The sequence below is a fragment of the Cavia porcellus genome, unplaced genomic scaffold (assembly GCF_034190915.1).
Source record: "Cavia porcellus strain 051 isolate PalLab524CR breed Dunkin Hartley unplaced genomic scaffold, mCavPor4.1 scaffold_18, whole genome shotgun sequence".
Lineage (NCBI taxonomy): Eukaryota > Metazoa > Chordata > Mammalia > Rodentia > Caviidae > Cavia > Cavia porcellus.
In genome coordinates, this window is record NW_026947501.1 from 27,616,999 (window position 1) to 27,638,650 (window position 21,652).

General features: G+C 38.8%; 1 protein-coding gene across 2 annotated transcripts in view; it reads left to right on the top strand.

Moving 5' to 3' along the window:
• The first annotated feature begins 8,383 nt into the window (after positions 1–8,383).
• Positions 8,384–21,652, top strand: part of Stambp (STAM binding protein) — a 28,804-nt gene continuing 15,535 nt past the window's right edge. Inside the window, exons 1-4 of one of the 2 annotated variants that reach the window (XM_003468992.5) lie at positions 8,384–8,469; positions 10,298–10,515; positions 21,088–21,163; positions 21,452–21,547. In XM_003468992.5, the coding sequence (XP_003469040.1) occupies positions 10,313–10,515; positions 21,088–21,163; positions 21,452–21,547 (375 nt within the window). In that variant the 5' untranslated portion in view covers positions 8,384–8,469; positions 10,298–10,312. Of the gene's footprint in view, positions 8,470–9,072; positions 9,312–10,297; positions 10,516–21,087; positions 21,164–21,451; positions 21,548–21,652 lie in introns of those variants that run through there. The other variant, XM_063229598.1, reaches the window with a different exon arrangement.

The window sequence follows — 21,652 nt, forward strand, 5'->3', positions numbered from 1 at the left end:
TCATCCTCCCAAGAGATGCTCAGACCTCTGGCTCCAGGCCTGCATAATCAACCAAACAATACAATCTTTTAGTTGCTTTACTACCTTAGTTGCTATCAACTCAGCCTGTCCTCAGAGCCATCCAGTTGCTAACGGGGTGGGGTTGGGGAGTGGGGGATGATGTTGATTCTCAGCCTGAGCCAGTGGGTTTGGGCTTGTGCTGCTTACCAGGAAGGCTGGATCAGGAAGGCTGGATTGTTGCTTTCTTGGTTGTGTTCTTAAAGAACAGCACATTTTATTACAGATAGCTGGATGAGGGGTAGGGGAGGGAGTTACAGGAAACTGATACCTAAAGCTTTTACAGCTTTCTCAGGAAACTGAAACTTAACTTAGAAAGTTAGGAAGGGAAGGGGGCACTGAGTGGTGCATACAAAACAGAAATGAGGCACAATAGTTAGAACTAGGCTATAACAGTTGGTCCCCCAAGTCCTGGCATGGCAGATTCTCAGGAGATAGTGGCTTTTTTCTTTTCCAAATGCTTTCATCTCTTTCATTCTTTTATTTTCTTCTTCCTCATTTTTATCCCCACCCCCAACTGCCCAGTTCCTGTTGGCTGTGCTTAATACAAACAGTCCCAAACTTCCTTCCCCTAAAACAACAGTCTCCAATATTTTTGGCAACAGGAACCAATCTCTCAGAAGATGAATTTTTTCAATTGGGAGTGTGGGAGTAAGGTTGGAAGGGAGATTGTTCAGGATGAGATTCTCATAAGAAGCACACAATCTAGATCCCTCACAAGTGCAGCTCACAGTAATGTTTGCACTCCCTGAGAATCTAACACTGCTGTTGATCTGAAGAAGGCAGAGTACAGGTAGTAATATCAGTGATGAAAAGGGGCTATAAATATAGATGAAGTTTTGCTTCCTGGCCCAATGTTCACCTCCCCACGCCCAGTCTACTGTATCCTCCGGGGCAAGTGCAAGGGCCAGGGAGGAGCCAGAGAGGTCTGGTGTGTGCTTTAGTAATTGACCCTTTTTCGGGGATTCATAGGGAAATTTTGATTCATTACTTCTGTGGTAAATTCCATTCCTGTCTTCTCTCTCTCTCATACACACCTCTCTCTCTCTCTCTCTCTCTCTCTCTCTCTCTCTCTCTCTCTCTCTCTGTCCTCCCCTCTCTTTTTCTCTTTCTCCTTCTTTCAGTTTTTTGAGACCAAGTCTCACTAAATAGTCCAGTGTGGCCTCAAACACACAAGTCTCTTGCTTTAGTTTTCCCAGTGCTGCAATAGTCATCCATTTTCATACTCTGTTTTTTCTCTTTCTTTCTTTCTTTTTTTGGGGGGCGGGGTTGGTCTATTTCCATGAGAGGATTTGAAGAGATTCAACATTGCACTGCTGCCTGCATCACTCTGAAATCCTGCCATCTTTTGACATAATTTTAAACTTAAGACCTTGTAGTTTTTGGTCCTGCACCCTCTCTATCACTCCACTCCAGTTTGCAGAGAGCCCGCTTGCTGTTCCCTGCCTAGAATGCTTTTTGCCTCCTTCAAGTCTGTTCTCAAATCTTAACTTTTCAACAAGAGCTTCTTTAACTATTTGAAATTTCAATCACCTCTCTGAGTTTGTCTCTTCCCTCCATCTGATTCCCTTAATCAGGGTTCATCTCTCTTGTATTACTTTCAACCTTCTAATATACTATAAAATTTATTTCATCATGCTAATGGTTTATAGTCCATGATGTCTTACCCATCACTAAATTCAAGATTCTTTTTAATGTTTATTAGTACATGTTTATTGTACATAATCATTACATTCATCATGGAAAGCTGTACATGTACATAACACATCTTAATTCTTATGTTTCCCTTGTTCTCTCTCCCTCCATCTCTTAGTCTCCTTCCCACTTGCAGAGGATCTATCTCTCTTCCTACTAATTATCTTTTATTTTGTTCCTTATTTATCTAAATGTAAGATTCTTGAGGGCAAGAAACTTCTTGTCTGCCTTGTTTACTAGTATGTGTCCAATGCTTAAATGATGTGTGGCACATAGAATATAATCAGTACATTTTTATTGAATGATTAGATTTTTTTCAAAGAATATAAATATAGTGGTATGCAATTCATCCCTCATTAAAAGTTACAATGTCTGGCCAATATTTTTAAAATGAAAAACATAAAACAAATATAAAGTTGTAACAAATCACTCAAAGTGTGCCACACAAATAACCCTACAGTGTCTTATGTTTTAGGGGTTTTTTTAGTTTGTTTTTTTTTTTAAGTGTCTTATGTCATTTAACTCTACTTGAAATTTGCAATTTGGAGAATGGCATTCACACCTAAAAGAAAGGTTTTGAATTACATATTAGGAAATAAATCATGTAACTCACAGTTTTCAGGTAACCAGAAAGAAATATATCTAAAGTAAAACTGATTCCTTATGCACATTTTAGCATTATTTTTAACAACACACACACACACACACACACACACACACACACACACACACAAGCTATCTTTCCAAGCATGCATAAAGGCTTTCTTCCAAGCTAGTCATTCTCTGTGACAGGATATACCGATCTTCAAACAAACTGTAGGTGGAGCTCCAAACCAGAAGTTTATCTTAATGTTATGGCATTTATTGTAGCCTCATCCCAACTCCAATTGAAAAGGAGCACCATTTGAATCCAGTGATAACAAACAGACCTAAAATACTGTGCATTTACAACACTTCCCTATATTGGAAACATTTCATCCTAAATCTTTTTCTTTCCAAATATTTACTTTTCAAATTCAAATATTTTATATTCCCAGTAGGTTCATAGGTAGAAATTTTAACAATGTGAACAATTTATCTTTAGTACAAATCCCATTTCTGCTTTCTGAATGCTCTACCAGTGTTCAAGATAGGCTGTGGTAGTGACACAATGCAGAGAGTGCATCTAGAATATTGTTGAGGATCTCAGAAGCTGTCCCTCTAGTGGGTCTTAGCCTTCTTCTATAAACATTTTAAAACAGTGGAAACTGAATTTTTCTTTTTCATTATTGTCATGCTGTTACTGAGGAAAAACCTAAATACAAAAGTTGCCGATTCTCTAGTTCACTTACTCTTAATTGACTTTAAAAAAAATCAGTAATCACAGAGTCATACAGTTGAACAACATATCCTTAGTTTCTCACTAGGTTTGCTGTAGATAACATCTCTGCTCTGTGGGTTATGGGTTGTGATGATAATAGGGGTTACGATGATAATGATTGCTTGAACTACTTTTCAGGGACTTGAAGACCACTTTTGCTGAAACACTGACTTTACACTTGGGCCTGCAGATGTTTGATAAGGTGATTGGAACAAAATTTAAAAGACTGGCATCTCTGTCTTCATATTGTGTCTGTCCCCCTTGTAGCCTTAGCCTTTGGTCTACCAGCTACCATGACTAAAAACTCCAACTCATACTACTAGTGAAAAAAATTGGCACCCACTTCCTGGAAGATCTCTGCCATTCCCAAAAAAGACATGAATATTCCATTCCTCCCTTTTGTTAGGCTGTCTCTCCCCCTCATTATTCTTATCATGTGCATTATCTGTAATTGTTCAACCTCTTGGATTTGAGAGGTTGATTGTCACGTAAAGCTCCCACTTCTCTGTTCTTTAGCTCCTGAATAAAACTTTTTTCTCCCCTTGCTGTAGTTCTTAAATTACTGATTTTATCAAATGGGAGCAGAATGAGACCTTTTCTGGGCTACATACAGATCCATCTGCTGATACAGATTAATGAGCATGGTAGATACTCAACAAATATTTACTCAGTTAATGAAGGCTTGATACTTTCTGCTTTTAGCCCTAGCTGCCTTGTAGGGAAGACTTGGTCCTAAGAATATAATAGTCAGTTTTTCATTGTTAATCTCAGCCACCACCGTGATAGGGCTAGTCCATTCCTGTAATTCATTTTGGAGACAGCGAGACAACAATTTGTGTCAACACTAGTCGAACACTAAAGAATGTGTCAACTGGGATCAAGCCATTGTAGGCCCTGGCAATAGAGCTGTAAGTGAAAACAAAACAAACAAAAGAAAAATCCTTGTGTCTTACTGCAAAGTGGGGAGTAAATGACAGTAAACAATTCAAATAATATCATACTGTGATAAAAACTATGAAGGAAAAATAGGACTAACTGCCAAAAAGTAACAGAGTAGAGGTCACAGTTCTCTTCAACTGGAGATGTGAATGCCCAAGATGGAACCAGTCAAGTGAAGGCACCCCAGGCAAAGGAAGCAGCTGTGCAAAGGTCTTGAGTAGACCAGCAGATATGCAGGTGGTGTGGGTGGAGAGTCAGTGGCGAGGAAAGGGGAGAAAAGGTCAGAGGGGCAGCAGAGGCTGAATCACTGCAATACAGAGTAAGGAATTTGCATTTTTATTCCATGCCATTGAAGGTGTTTGGAGTGTTTTTAATTCAGGAAAGATGGATTAAAATTTTTGTTTTAAAAAGATTATTAGATGATGGTGTAAGAATATAGTGAACCTTCAACTTATGCTTGGCCTGACATATAAACAATTTGGGTTATGACTAGAATTTTAATTTTAGCTTATAGACAAAGTTACAACCCAAATGCTGCTCACTTGTATTTCCAGATGGTCTCAGATACGGATTCAACCCTTAAAGAGTTCTGGAAGGAACAAAGCAACATCCTTTTCTGTATGGAGTTAACTGAGAAATCCTGAGCTAATGTCGAAGAACACTGAGATCTGCCTGTATACAGGAGAGAGATTTTTGAAGGCTCTCTAGAAGAGCCCAAGCCTTCAATTGACAACTTGAGTTAAAACCAGCCCTCAGGAATGAATTAAGTTTGTAAGTCAAGGGTCCACAGTGTACTATACTAGGTAAAACTCGATGACATTCCTATACTCATGAAATTGACCTTCTGGATATGGAATTTATTAGAGGAGTAAAAATTAGGCAAATGACATCTACCTGGAATTTTCCTTGTTGTTTAGATCCTGCAGAAGGTTTCTTTAGGTATATATATATATATATATATATATATATATATATATATTGAGACAGGATCTTGCTATGTAGTCCAGGCTGGCCTTGAACTCACTATGTAGCGCAGACTGGCCTTGAACTTGTGGCTATTTTCCTGCTGCAGTCTTCCGAGTGCTGGGATTACAGGTGTGCATTTTTAAAAAATTTTAGACCCTGATGCTACACATCAAGGTAAGAATTTCATCTTCTAATTCCTTGATGCTGCCAAAGAATGTGCATGCAGGAATGCAGGAGGTTATGACATTGGTGTTTGCAAGAGCCCAGATGGAGGCTGCTATGTTTGGGAAAAGTGTTCACAGCTATGTAAGGGTACAAATGCAAAAGATCACTTCAATTTCTATGCTAGTCTTGGTGTACCAGATGAACAGCTGAAACCTATTTGCTGATAAGATATCTTCAATTCTTGACCTACAATCTGTGGGGCAGAGATAAATAAGATGCTTTCCTCAGTTACGCCAAGAAGGTACCACGATCTTTATAACTTTAATTTCTGGCTGCATGTAGAAGATGGTCTTGTTCTCAGCTTTGCCATTTAAGCTAGAAACAAAGAATATCAAATGTTCTCCTTGTCCAATCTTTCCTTGCTTGTTTTTTCTGGTCCCTAGGAAGGCAAGAGTACTGACATTTGCCCCAGATGCCAAAAATTCTGGTCAACTTACAAATTCCCACCAGAAAAGGACTAGATGTGGCTTTCCAAAGCCCCTTAACCACTATTTTAAGAAACTATAATAGTTTTAAGTTACTTATATCAGGAGTAGCATATGCGTGGTGACTATGGTGTTTATGAGTATGCACATACCTGTTATATGTTAGTCCTCACATAGTTATAGCTTCTTAAAGTCCATTTATCGTAATCTTAATATCTAAGATGTTTATAAATTCTGTTACTTGCCATGCATGTGGCACATGCCTATAATCCCAGCACTTGATAGGGTGAGACAGGAGAATTGCCATTAATTTGAGGCCAGCTTGGGGTCTATAATGAATTCAAGGCAAGCCTGAACTACACAGCAAGACCCTATCTCAAAAAACCAACAAAAATAATTCTGTTACTATGTCAAGTTGAACAATGCAAAAAAGAGAAATTTTGAAGACTGCTTAATGAACATAGATGTACCTGCTTCCTATCCTACTAGTTTAGCTTCCCCAATAACAGCACTTCTACAATAACAGTATCTCTCTGCTGGATTTGTTCACTGCTGTATGCCCAACACTAGAACACAAACTGACACATAGTAAATGTTTAGTAAATACTTACTGAACAGCAGAATGACCTGGGTTTTGTCTTGCATTGGCTCCTGCCAATATTATAGGCAGCTAAATTAGATAAAAATAAATATACAGTCAGAGAGGGACTGAGCTCTCAAGGAAGTCAGCGAGAAGTGGTAACATCAGAATTGTAGCTGGTGGCATATTTGCAGTAGGCAAAGCCTCAAGATTAAAAATCACAATGGACAGATTTACATCCCTAAGTATGAAAATTTGAGATTATATTGCAATTTTTACCATCCAGTGCATTAAATCCAGAATGCAGACCAGGTCTGAGTGGGTAACCAGAAGACTTGGGCCCAACTCTTTCCCAAAACATTCTTGTTTTAGAAGTCATAGATAAACCAAAGTTAATGATGTCAGTCATATTCCTTTTCCATGTGTCGTGTTTCCCCATTAGATCACTATTAGCTAAGTGGCTACACTTGTAATCTTATTTGTTATAGTTTAACCCACATTGTACCCACCTCATGATTTTGCCCTATAAACATTCTCAGAGAAATGACCAGAGGCTGGGGATTTAGCTCAGTGTCATAAACACCTGCCTTCCAAGTATACAATCATGAGTTCCACCCCCAATACCAAAAAAAAAAAAAAAAAAAAAAAAAAGACCTTAGTGGCAAACCACTTGGGACTCCTCCTGTCTTTCCGCAGCTATTTTTTTTTAAAGATAGGTTCTCTCTCTCTTTGTAGTTCAGGCAGTCCTGCCTCATCCTCCCAAGTGCTGGGATGACAGGAAGGCACCACCATATCTGGCTTTTTCAGGAGTAATTCCTATTCTCTATTAAATCTTTCCTACTCTTAACTTCCTTTTTCCTTCAAAATTCATTCTTTGATTTCAGTATACACAAACTCAGCACATCTGACAACTAGTGGGTAGGGAGTCATATTTCTGTGTCACTAGGACTCCACCTACAGTGTAGGCTCTGTAACCAGCATCTCTATTGCATCAATTTCATTAGATCCAGCCCACCATGTTTACATGCAAGGCAGAAAGAGTCAAAAGAAAAGTTTGGGGCACTTTCAAAACAGAGTACGTGGTACAGTACTGTGTACAACTGTCTCCCCAGATTTATCTGCAGAATCCATGAGTTAATAGGGAACCATAGCACTGGCATACACATTAATGCTTTTTGGGAGTAGAAGAATGATCCAAAAAGTGCTTTAAATAGTGAGTATGAAAAGTCAACGGTCACACCAAATCCCAAGAGAAACATACACAACAAGGTTTATGAGCTTTGGTGGCTGGCTTGGTGGAGGAGGCAACACCTGAGCTGAGGCTTTAAATCAGATCTTGAAGGCTAGGATGTATCATCATACTGACAAATTCACAGGAAGGTTCCCAAATACATTTTTAAAAAGTGTCCCGAGAGTCAAATTTTAAAACAAGGCATAAGGTTTTAGAGTGGTAATATACAAAGTCTCCTAAGACAGAATGTATAGCAGGCTTCTAGAACCTTACTGGAATGAGGGTGTGAATATACTCAAATATGTGTGTGTGTGTGTGTGTGTGTGTGTGTGTGTGTGTGTGTGTGTGTAATGTGCCACTTAGTTAGTAATTGGGGTCTATTGTCACCTTGTCTTGCTCTTAAATACAAGAACTGTATCATACAGATCTTTGTGTTCCCATTGGTTTGCAGTGACCCTTAATCACTCACATTTTAGGTCTCATCATTGGTCTTACGTTATTTGCTAAGCAATAAAAGCTCCGAATATCTCCAAATACCAGCTATGTATAGAAAGTAATACAAACAACCTGAAACATAAATTCGTATTTTTTTTTGGTCCTAATTTACAAATCCTGGTTAGTTTTGCCAAGTCTGCAGGTGTGCTTGGATCAGTAATCCCTTCTTGCATATGGGATTATGTGAGTGTGATGGAGGGGCTATCTGGCCGAAAACTACTCTTCACAAAACAATTTTTGAAACAAATACAAGCTGTTTGGTTCCTGTAACTACTGGGATCCGCTTTCTTTCTGGTTCATTTTCCTTTACCAAGATGGCCACTATAAAACTCAGTCCTCATTGGCCGGATTTCCCGCAGGTAACGCCTCTAGTCCCACCCACCAACTTCCCACCTCTAGTTCTAAACTCTTGGAAAAATGATTGACAAGCTGGCGTGAGTGGGCGTGGCACGGACGTGACGTTTCCGGAAGCTCCGGGTGTCAACCGAGAGGAAAGGTGGGGAAGGGGTCCCGGGAATGTGGTGGGGCAGGGGCTCTGAGCGTGACCGGGCCCTGAAGGGGTCCGCTGCTGAGCGTAGGGCCTGCAGCCTTGTCCTTCCCCGCGTTCCCTGCCTGGCCCGCCGCACCCAGGCCCCTGACGGCTCCGGTTCCCGCCGGCTGGAGCCTACCTGGCCAGGCCCAGTGCTTCCTTGGCTAATGTTTTTGAACGACCCAAAACCTTTAGACGGTTTTGTACTAGATTGGCAGTTTGGGTTTGAATGTCTTCAAAAAGGGCGCCTCAAGCAGTTGTCAGGTGCCTGTGTACTATGTACACCGTCTCCGCGCTTTGTTGCTATTTCCTTTCACTGCCTCCTCCCAAGTCCTTCAGGCCACCCTCCCTTATTTGTGAATGTAGCATTTCCTCTGCAGAGTTCTGCTCAACCCCGTGTTGTCTCCCCAGCCCAGTTGCTGGCCCCGGGAAAGGGCTTCTTTCTCCATCTATAAGTACTTCTTCCTAGAGATACTGGGATGCCCTGAGCATCCCTTTTCAAGTTAGTTCTGATGGACTGCACTGGGTTTGCCAGTTAAGCAACTTGTGGAGGTTTTAGATCTAAAAGAGACTCCGTGGGAGACGAATGCTTCTGCGTTCCAGGAGTCCCCACAGCTTTTGTATTGTTAGTGAGATTTCAGAGAGGAAGTTTTATGGATGAAATGTAACCCGAATATTGAAGAAACCGAAAGATAGAATTGGCCAGGAGATAACTATCTCTGAGGGAAGGGTGGAATAGGAAAACAGTGGCAAACAAGTGAGATTGGAATCCCCACTGAAGCAGAAGATCTCTGTTGAGGAGCAAGAAGGTATATGGGTGGAAAAGACAAGACAGGGTCAGTGGACTCGGGGCCACGAAAATTCTGAGATGAATTCTACTAAAGCTTACATAGTCTACAAGTGCTGGTTGGGGTGTACTATAATCCAGTGTGTATCAAATGCTGAGGCACTTTTTGGAGATTATAGAAAATGATGTTATCTGATTGGAACTTGGGAACTGATACTAGCTGCAAACGTATCTAGAAAGATTGTGAAATTACTGGGATTTGGGGTCCAGGGAGAGAAAACTCCCAGATTAGAGTCTTGTCCCTATGCCTTTCTCTCAATGCAAGGTGACTATGCTTTTGTTATTCAGTGTGCTTAGTTTTTGAAGATGAGTAGATTGTCCTTTTCAAGATCTAAATAGCATGTCAGGATAATCAGTGATGTTACAGACTGATTGATAGAGTGGCTTAGTGAGCATAGTTAGGATGGTTAACAGGACACTCAAATATGGAAAAATGTACCAAAGAAAATGTTGGTTATTCATAGGTTAAATCAGAATCAGCAAATTGATGTCACTTAATAGTCATTAAAGTTCACCACACTCTGTCAGGGCCTGGAGGAAATGCAAGTAGGTAACTTAGAGAAGAAAAAATGGGAAAACTGTAAGGTAGTGTCAACTCTTATGTTACTCTAGACAGGGGCACCTAATGACAGGGAATGTCTCATCTGAGGGATAGAATTGAATCCCCCATGGCCCGATATGGTTATATTCCTTGTACTTCTTAATTAATGCACAAAGATTGAGGGTTTTGAGTTTCCCAATCCTCTCACCATTGTAATTTAGGTTTCTTTGAGAGTTACAACCATCTTATAGGAGAAACACTTACTTGATCTCAGCTATAGCATATGGTATTTTTCTCTTTAATTTCTTTTTAAGGGGAAGGTTGGCGAGATAAAACACTGTGCTAAACTGTGCTGGGATGAAGTGGGCCATGGTTTTATGCCATCTGTTTTCTATTTTCTGTCTCAGAACTTCTTGGTCCTGATGTCTGACCATGGAGATGTGAGCCTCCCACCCGAAGACCGGGTGAGGGCTCTCTCACAGCTGGGCAGTGCAGTGGAGGTGAATGAAGACATTCCACCCCGTCGGTACTTCCGCTCTGGAGTTGAGATTATTCGAATGGCATCCATTTACTCTGAGGAAGGCAACATTGAACATGCCTTCATCCTCTATAACAAGTATATCACGTAAGACACCTACGATTTCCTTTTTCTTTTCTGGTGACTGACGCCTCCCTCACTGCACTCACTTATTAAGCTCATAATTGCTAAAACTAGAGAACTTTACAGCATCCTCAGTATTAATCATTTTTGCTAGCAGCTCCTACATACTGACTGTCCTTGCCATTCAAAGACATGAGTATTGAAGGTGTTGTTTTCATGACTCAATGATTTAATGAGTAAGAAACAGCTTTTTGGCTTATGCTCACATGGCCCGGCTGTTAGACAAAAGTTGGTATTCAACTAGACATGTTATATATTGATGAATGCTTTTACCATCCTTTATTAAGGCAACGAGTCATAGGATTACTTTTGATGTCTAGCCAAGCCAAAATTCTTCTCTGCTTATTTTGTAGCAAATCAAGTGATATAAGAAAAACGTTTTCCTCTTCTTAACCTTTGATATAATTGTGCAAGTCATTAAGTAATTATTGACTACTTATAGTCAGTGTACTTCATCATAATAAGGCCTTTATCATGAGTCATTTCTCGGAGTAGGCAGCATACATGGAAAATTTCAAAGAAAACTCTTAAAGCTCCAGTAGTAAAAAAGAGATATGTAATTTAGGATAGGAGTAAGTTAAAGGTTTTATATCATTTCTAATCTTGTTATTTCATAATACTTAAAAATAATTACATATGTTTGTATAGCTCTTAGTAGTTCAGAGGGTATTTTACCTACATAATTTCATTTGACCTTCACAGTTCTGTGTGCACATCATTTTCCCATTCTCTGTATGAGGAAAGAAATTCAGAATTTAGTAATAATGATTGGGATCTGTAGTGTGGGGTGATAAAACCTAGGTTTTGTAATTCCCAATTCAAGATTTGTTCCAGAGCATAGGTTCTTTTGACACTCCATAGTAGTGTTCCATGAGTTGAAAATACCCTTCTACAATCATACTCATGAGGTATACTGACTATTTTTGGTTAGTTTTTATTATTTTTTAAAAACTACATGGCATACATATTTTGGATAGAATTTAGAAGGGTATAAAAGGGTGTATATGTAGTTACAAAGTAAATCTCCCTATCTACTCCTGTATGCTCCCAGAGAGATCCATATGCACAGCAATTATCACATTACTCTTCTAGAGGGATCACATACTCCTTTAAAGTGGGAACACTAACTTTGATAGTGAATCAGCCTTTGTGTATGATGTTTAGTATCATCCACTATGTGCCAATAGCAGCCCCTCCCATATCAATGATAATAAAATAAACCTTTTTTTTTTTTGGTACCAGGGATCGAACTCATGACCTCATGCTTTCCAGGCAGGTGCTTATGCAACTGAGCTATATTCCAAGGCAATCAAAAATATCTTGTGACATTACCTGATACTCTCAGAGGTGCAAGACTGCACTGATTGAGAACTAATGCTTTAGAAAAAAGTATGTGGAAAAGTGAACTGCCTGGGATTAATATTTTAATTTTTGTAGAGGAAAGGATTGCTATTGTCTTTTTTTTGTTTGGTTTTTTGAAAGAAGGTCTCCCTGTGTAGTCCAGGGTGACCTTGAACTCACTATATAGCCTGGGCTAGCCTGGAACTTGTGATCCTTCTGCCTCACCCTCCCAAGTATGGGGGTTACAGGTGTATGTCACTCTGCTTGGCCTTTGTCTTGTTTAAGTTTAGAAGTATCACCTGTTTCCTCAGAATTCTTGTACTCATAATGCCATCATACTGTCCTGGCCTCAATATTGCTAGTATTTCATAGGGTTGTGATTACATTTCCTTTGCTGATAGGAGTTTCTCATTCTTAGCCACCAAATTTATTTTCTGAATTTCCTGAGTTTCTTTGGCTACTTTTTATAAGTGGTACCAAGGTTCACAAACTGAATTCTCTCCATGTTTCTCATTGCAAACTGATCTGAAGAAGAACTGAATCAAATTTCCCTATAAGATCAACATTGAGCCTAACTACTGAACTTGATTTGGTTTTCATCCAACTCAGTTTATGACCAAAATTGTGCAAAGAAGTTCGTGAACCAAGGCACTGATATATATACGTTTATGTACTCTTTTATGTATACCCTTCATTGACTCATATTTTTTCCAGCTATCTTAGATTGTTCTCAAAATGCTGCCCAGGGGCACAATTCCTTTAGAGAATCACTAATTGAAAAATTTCAGTATAATCATAGAATTACTCTACCAGGTACTTTTAGAAAGGTCTTGTGTGTCCTACTGTTCTATATAGAAAATGCTTTCAGTGCAAGGAATGCATTCAATTAAGAAATAGATGTTGAATTTATCTGCAATCTGCTTGGTGCTGGATCCTAGATACATAGTAGTAATTAAAATGTCTCTTGCTCTTCTTTATGTTCTTTTCTAAAGAAGGAGGAAGATAGATGAACAAATAAATACAATATAAAGAGGACGGTACAAAGGCAAAAAGAGTACTATGAAAGATTCGCCAAAAGAATCTAAGTAGAGTAGTCAGGGGAAGGTCTGCCTGAGAAGGTGAAATTTAAGCTAAGACCTGATGGGAACAATTGAGTTAGTCTTTCCAGGAGCATAGGGCAGAGCACTGAAACACAGGTATTTCTATGCTCAGAAATTCTTAGTAAGAAAGACCTCAGTATGCAGCGGGGATTGAATGAGCATTGTACTTGGAGTGTAGAAATTGAGGTGGAAGAAAGACTCTAAATGAGGTTGGAGGGGCAAGTTAGACTGATTTCTGCAAGATTTCCTAAACCATGGTAAGGAGCTTGCATTTTAATATTGAGAATATATAGAAAACCATTGAAAAATTTTAAGTGAGGCTGTGACATAAATTTACTTGTATTTTTAAAATAAGAGTATTGGCTATTGTGCTATAAATGATGGAGGCAGTACTAAGGGAAGGCAAGAGACCAGCTAGGAATTGCTGCAGCAGTTCAGAAGGCTGGTGGCCTGAAGTACTATGCAGAATGGGAAGAGGTAGATTTGATTCATGAAGGTAGAGCCCAAGGAATTTATTGATAGCTGGGAAAATAAGATGGTATCAAATAGTTTGGCTTCAGGATTCTGCTATAAGCAATTTAGGGCTTAGTCATCTATTTACTGAGAGTGGTATCAAAAAGGGGTTGAATGCTGGAAATGGTAGCACACACCTGTAATCCCAGCACTTGAGAGGTTGAGACAAGAAAATCGCTGTGAGTTCTAGATCAGCCTGGGCTACCTAGTGAACTCAAGGCCAGCCTGAACTACACAGCACGACCCTGTCTCACACAAAAAAAGTAGGTGATGGGGTAGGGTTGGGAAGAGGGGAGATCCTAGAGTTCAGGGAAAGGTTCTTCAGTATGAGATACCTGTGCAATATCCAAGTAGGGATGTCAAATATCAGGTTGTATGTACCACTGTGAGAACTGGGCTAGAAATACATACAAAGTTGATTCTATCATGCAAATGGTTCTGAAGCCATGGGAATGGCTGAGGCCTTCTAGTGAAGAAGTTCTTAACCTGGGATCCAGGTTCCTCACAAGAGTTCATTGGTAGGATTCTGGGAGTCTGTAAACTTGAGTGAGAAAAATATCTTTTCTTTTTGCTACCCATTGACTGAGATTTATCATTTTCTTCCATTTTGAATGGAGACCTTAAACCAAAGTAATAATCATATTATTTGTAATTTTGTCACCTATAGAAATCAAGATATTTTCATGTCACATTACAGTTGTTGCTAGGATCCCAAAATAGCATCTAGATTTTTGTTACTGCAGAACTGTAGTAAGGAATTTTTAGACCCATGACTAGATCCTTTTATTTAGTGTATTAATAAACAGATTAATAAAAAATACATATTATAATTCTTTTATATTTTTAAAACTGTATTTTAGTAAAATAGATCCTTTTGTAATTTTTTATTTTATATTATATCTTTAAAATTATCCTGAAATAGGTCATAGTCTTTCCTAGATCCCAGAAAGATCTATAGAATATCAGCAGATCAATAATCCTTGGTAATGAGAAGAGAAGGAACTTAGGACAGAGCTCTGAGGTTGGTTAGTAGAGGGAAAGCTTAAGACCCAGGAGGAAATCCAGAAGGGAATGTTGTCACAGGAACCAAAGGGGGTCTGTGTTCGAAGGAGAGTGTTAGGTGGATGAGGACAGAAAGGTGACCTTTGGTTTTGGTAACATGATATTGGTGATTTTGAGAAGGAATATTTCTTGAAGGATTAAAGAAACACTAGGCCAGAGTGAAGGAAAAGATAAATGGACAGTAGGAAAATAGACATAGTGGGTTGGATGAGAAAATTTTTTCTCTCTAAAAGGCCAGATAGTAAAAATTTTTGGCTTTGCAGGCCATTTGATCTCAGTTACCACTAAAACTTTGCAGTATGAAAGCAGCCATAAACAGTACTTAAATGAATGTATGTGGCTGATTCTAGTGACAAACAATTTATAGAAACAGGTGGCTAGGTGGATTCAGCCCACTACCTGTACTTAGCTAAGCGCTTGTGTAGATAAGTCTTTGGGCAAGTTTTCATAGGAAGGTGTTATGGTTTGTGTCTAGGTGGCCTTTAAAGCCTCATGTGGTCACAGGGCTTTTTCAGAGGTGGCAGAGTGATGCTGGAATTAAAGGTGTCTGATTAGTGTATCAGTCCACTGATTGGCTTGGCATAGTTCTGGTTAAGATTAAGGGTGTGAACACTACACCCTGCATCTACTATAAGGGACTGAAACCTCTGCAAAATGTAATCTAAAGAAACCTTTACCCCTTTAACTTTGGGTGTCAGATAGTTTGTCTCAACAATGAGAGAAAAGTAACTAAGACACAAAGTCTCTGAAGGGGAATAAGGAGTATGTGAACATGTATGTATTTATATGTGTATGTATGCACATATGTACTTTTAAAAGGAGAGATTCCTTTTCACTGACTGAGAAATCCAAGGTATAAATAATTTAAAGAGTAAAAGCAAGAAAAGCAAAGATAATCGGAAGTAGGGAGGCAGACCTAGGAGATAGGTAGGGGATCGAGAATGGAGGGGAGAGGGAAGAAAGGGAAAGTGACAAGGATTAACTGAAAAGTTCAGTGTGTGTACTAACTTCCCACAGTGAACGTATTCATTATGTATTACAAACGTTAAAAAAAAAAAAAACAGAAAAAAATGAAACAACAGAAAACAAGAGATTCTAGAGCATGTTTTCCCATCAAGCTAGGACCCTGTGGGCTAGTATTACTGGTACACACCTGAATCCTAGTTACTGGGGAGGCCAAGGGAGGAAGGCTGCAAGTTTGAGGACAGTCTGGACAACTTAGTGAGCACTTGTCTGAAAATAAAAAGGGCAAGGGATGTAGTTTAGTGGCAGATCATTTGCCTAGGATGCTTGAGACCCTGGGTCCAATCCCCAAAACAACAGCAACAACAGAAAAAAAAGAAAAGAAAAACTCTGTGGGAGAGACTAATGGTCTAGAAGAGAATGAGTTTAGCAACAAACTCCAAAGGCAAGAGAATAATATTGAGTACAGAGCTACTTAAGAAATTGACTTTTTTTTTTTTTTTTTTTTTGGTCTTTTTCCTTTTTTATCGGTACCGGGGATCGAACTCACAACTGCCTGCTTGCAAGGCAGGCGCTTATGCCACTGAGCTAAATCCCCAGCCCCCAAGAAATTGACATTTTATGTGAGTTTGTGTCACTTTGAGAAAATAATGCAGGAAATCTGACCCTGTGTAAGGTGTTCCATTTATCAGACCATTTAATATGACTAACTAGACCTGGAGAAGAGCTGGAAAAGGGAGAATTTGTTGGATTTGGGATTTTATTTGGGACTTCATTGGGTTGTCTTGGCCTGAAGCAATAAATGTAGTTAGTTACCTTTGCTTTTCTTGTAGCTATTTGCAAGACAGTGATTTTGATTCTGTAAACTAACAACCACAGGATTTATAAAGAAGCTCTAGCTCAGAGAGCCTCAGCTTGTTTTTCTATTGTGCTTTACTCGACATACTCCTATCAGTGAGAGCAACTCACTTTGCCAGCTGCTACAGCTGAGAAGAGAGGAGATTAGGCATCTACCCTCCGCGTTCCTCTGCCTGCCCGCTACTGAGAATCATTGCTGTACACCTTTTGTGGGTATGTTAATTCAGGATTTAAAAGGCAGTGTGTCCTTTTTCCTGGAGCATTTCAGGCATCTTAATGATCTCAGGCACATCTCCCCTCTTAGTGCTTTCCTTGTGTAGGAATGCTTTGCCTTTTGCAGACCCCAGTGTAGAAGAAAGATCTTCAACATATTAAATCAGTACATATTTTGACAATGAGCAAAGACAATAAACCGGGCAGTGGATTCTTTCACAGCTTTTTATGGTCATCAGCTAGGCTACACAGAAGCACTAGAGTATTCCCACAATTCCTGTCTGCTATGTGAGTCTCCTCTAACACAGCTCCTCTTTCTGAAAATGAACTGTTACCTATGTTGAAAATGTTTACCAAGGGTAGGGTTTATTCACTGAAGAAGGGTTTATCTGTGATCGTGCTTACTTTTCTGATTAACTTTTAAGCCTGGAAGAAACAGATAGGACAAGCATCCTTAGTTTGACCACATTACAAAATTTCTGCTTGATTTTTTTTTGACTGAATTATTTTTACACAGAATTCATAATTAGAAAAAATGGGTTTTCAAACATAACAAGGAACATATAAAAGAGAAGTCCCATCTACCAAAAGTGACCACTGTCATGTTTCTTGTATTTACAAGACAGTGTGAATGCACATGCAAGTACGTATGTATCCTTTGTCTCTGAGGCATGAGTGTCATCATACTTTGTATTCTGTTCTGTAACTTGATTTATTCTTAAGAATATTATCCTTTTCTATGAGCATGTGCTGAGCTATCTCATTCAGGGCTATTCTTCCTGCCTGGAACAGTCTTACAGATCTTTTTATGACTTACTTCTGGCCCTTACTAAAATGCCACCTTCTTTCTGATGCCTTTCTTAAATCCTCCAACTGATATTTCACTACCCCTCCTATATTATTTTCTGTTCTTCCCTATTAATAATGACACACTTGTTTTGTATATTGTCTGCTTCCCCGTGGTAATGTATGTTACATTGGGGAGACATTTTTGAATAGATCACTCACTGTACAACCTTTAGAATAATGTTCTACCCCAAAGTAGGTGCTCGATGAATATTTTTTGTATAAAAAAGAGAATGATGACATTGTTTTCAAATTTGAGTAATTCTGTATTGTTAACTATTTTAGTTCTTAGTTTTCCTACTTTTATGAATAATTTTTTTTTTTTTTTTTTTTTTTTTGGTACCAGGGATCAAACTCAAGATCTTGTGCTTGCCAGGCAGGCGCTTAAACCACTGAGCTAAATCCCCGGCCTTTATGAATAATTTTTAAATTTTTATTAACACATATTTGCAGTACGTAATGCTTATGTTCATCATGGGAAGTTGGTACGTGTATATAATGCATGTTTTTTTTTTTTTAACCGGTACCAGGGATCAAACTCACGACCACGCGCTTCCAAGGCAGGCGCTTTTGCCGCCGAGCTAAATCCCCAGCCCCTATAATGCATCTTAATTCTTTTTCCTTCCCTTCTCTTTCGTACTACTTCCCTCCCCCTCTTGATTCCTTGCCTGTTGGAAAATGATCTTATGAATAATACTGTATTGAGTAGTCATATATATGTGTGTGTACATGTGTATATCTTTGTGCTACTGTATGATAAGTTCCTAGTGGTAAGACTGTGAATTTAAATGGTGTTTACATTTTAAGTTTTGAGAATTTTCTTCTATCATTTCCCTCCCCTAAGAAAACAAGTATCATTTAAAACTCTGCTCATACTGTTTGAAGACCCATTTCCCTTTGCTCTTATGGTATATACCAAGTATAATCAACCTTTAATGTTTAACCAGTCTGATGGGTGAAAATGATATCTCAATTTGAATCTTTCATTGTGCTTGAATTGAGCACCATTTCTTGTATTTATTCACCTTTTGTACTTATTTTTCCATTTAGCTATTCTTATCCCTTGCTTACTCAGCTGTTTTGCTTGTGTTTTTTGCCAACACATCTTTGTTTACTTTGGTCCATTTCCTCTCTCCAGGTTGTAACCAGATATAACCCCAGAGAAAGTATGCATCCGCACTACTGTTATTCTGTCCTAGAAAGTTTCCAGCTCTAGAGTACACATCTTTTTGCTTATTCTTGTTCATATTTTTTGTTTACTAGTAAAAATAATCATATAATCACTGTATGCTAGGCACTGTGCTCAGCACCTCTGTATGTGTCACAGCAACTCTAACAGGTGGTATTAGTTGTCTCCATATATACATAATTTTTGGTTGGTTTTTTTTGAGATAGGGTCTTGCTATGTATTTCAAGGTGTTCTTAAACTCACTATGTAGCCAACGCTGTCTTTGAACTTGTGATGATCCTCCTGCCCTAGCCTTCTGAGTGTTGGGATTACAGGTGTGCCTTACTACACCTTGTTTTATATAATTCTTATGTGTAAATTGAAAGATGGTGAGATTAATGCTTACTTAAGTTCATGGACCTAGTAAATGGCAAAGCCAGGATCTGAATCCAGCACTCCAGACCTGGCCTCTGTAAGTGCTGTGACATCCAGTAAGGTTAATGGTTTATTGCTCATTGTCCGTTTTCAAGTGTCCTTTCTCCTATGCATCCTTGTTCAGGAAATTGACTCTGGTGGCTGAAATAAGGGAAAGGTATTCATGTACAGGCTGGGAAGTTGTATCTTTACTTAAACACTGGCATCTAATTACCTGAAATCAAAATAGTATATTAAAAAGTGTATGGTGAAAAGTTTTGATTCCCACTCTTCTGTCATCTACTATATTTCCCCTGCATTCTACTTTTATTGGTTTCTCTATATCAGACCATTTCATTCATCAGACATTTATTGATCGCCTCTTTATAGACGGCATTGTGCGATACAGTGGATTTCACAAAGAAGCATGAAACAGGAATCCCTGCCCATAGGAAGTATACAGGCTAGTTCAGTAATGAGAGTGTAAGTGAGCAGAATGCATTTGTATTTGTATGATGTGGTGCTCTTGTAGCTAATTTGGGCCTCAATACCAAGCATATTCAGCCTTCTGAAGGGAGAAGATATGTAACTTGATCTTTGGGGCCAAATTGGGTGAGCTACTAAGTTATAAATCTCTAAAGTGTAAGAACTGCTTTATCTTAATAGCCTCTTTGGGATTTTATGATTTGAACAAATGAATGTGTACTTGGTTTAAATATAGACTTTGAGAAAAACTTTTTTGGGTCTTTTTTATTAATCCAAAGGGAAGATTTTTAGAATAGTTTTGGGTTTAGAATTCATCTCTGCTTGAGGAACCTGGTCACATTGGACTGAAGTGAAATTTTCATGCATGTGCCTGATACAGAACAGAAGGAGGAGGGCTTATCTACAGAGGGTTTGTTTGGATGAGGAATCTTCTCTGCTTGCTGAAGCTCCTCCTCCTTGCACTCCTACTGCAGGTAGAAGGTAAAAAAGAGTTTATGGCAACTACAGGACAGTATTTAACACTGTGGGTAAGCTACTCTCAATTTATGTTTTGGATCTCAGTTTCTACATATAACTATCAAAAGTCATCTATATTCCGGGCATTCCAAGGGCCTCGTGGAAGCAGTATGGCATAGTGTTTAGAAAATTACTCCAGAGCCAGCCTGCTGGTGTTGAAATTGAGTCTGCAACTTTCTTGCTATGATCAGTCACTGGACTTGTAATTGTTTCCATTGTTCCTAAGTAAACACTGCAAATCATTGAGATCTGTAAATGAATCTCATTTATTTTCCACACTGAGCTTTCTAGCCAAGGTCAGTACCTAACAGAAAAAAAATCTAGGGTCTAATGTTTAAACACTTTTCATCAAATATCATAATGCACATAGTATGAGCCTGTAACACATTCTTTATCTAAGCATTTCCATACTTGTGATGTAAAGGAATATTTTTCTATGAAGGAATACAAATCCCAAGGAAAAAATTGTCAGAGTTAAAGGTTACAAGAGTAGTCATGATATGGTTTTTCTCTCCTCTTACACCTGGCTGCTAAACTGTCCAAGGAAGAATATTTTGAGGCAGACACCCACCCAGGCCTTCTTTGAAAGCCTGTCATGTCACAGCATGGAAAGAATCTCTTTCTTTGACAGTACATTTTTGGGCGCAGAATAGGTTTTTGTTTTATTTCTTTTGTCATCCTTTTTGTTAGGAGTGTAGTTTCTGCTGACACACACCTGACTTGGAAGAGAAGGAAAAGGTTTCTTGTTGTGGAGATGGTTAGGCAACTTGATATGCCTGGGTATGCCTGTTCTTTCTTCCCTGGACCTCCAGAAGCCACAGAATAAAGGCAGTGCTTTGAAACTGGGCAAGGTAGACACACCTATAATCCTTGCACTCAGGAGGCTGACGCAGGAGGATCCTGTGAATTTAAGGTCCACTTGAATACAAAGTGAGACCTTGTCTCCAAAAAGAAAAAGAAAAAAAGAAAGAAAGAAAGAGTATGCGTTGCTTCAGGGTCTTACAGGACATGTGACAGGTTTTTTTGCATCATAATTTCTGTGATCTGTTTCCTTAGGCTTTTTATTGAGAAACTGCCAAAGCATCGAGATTACAAATCGGTTAGCCTTCCTGAAAAGAAAGATACAGTAAAGGTGGGTCTTCATTTTCATTGTTGGCCATTGAAAAGCCTCAAAGCAGTACAAAGATAAAAGTAACTGTCTGCATCTGAGCACCAAATTCTGCAATAGGAGCTAAGACTACCTCCCCAAAACAGCTATGAAGCAGCAAGTTTCATACAGTAGGGGGTATTGTAAGGCTTTTTTTGAAATATTGCTTCTCTTACAATTTTAGGTGGGTTTTTTGTTGTTGTTGTTGTTGCTATTCTCTATTTAACTGGCATTAGTATTGTTCTAAGCCTCAATTTCTGTTTCGTATCTCAGAAGTTAAAGGAAATTGCATTTCCCAAAGCAGAAGAACTGAAGGCAGAATTGTTAAAACGATACACCAAAGAATATGCACAATATAATGAAGAAAAGGTCAGTATATAACAGCACAGAAAAAAAAAGACATTTTTTTTTTTCTTAAATTGTGCCCTGGGATTGTAATGTTCTATCAATAGATTCTGTCACTTTAATGTCATA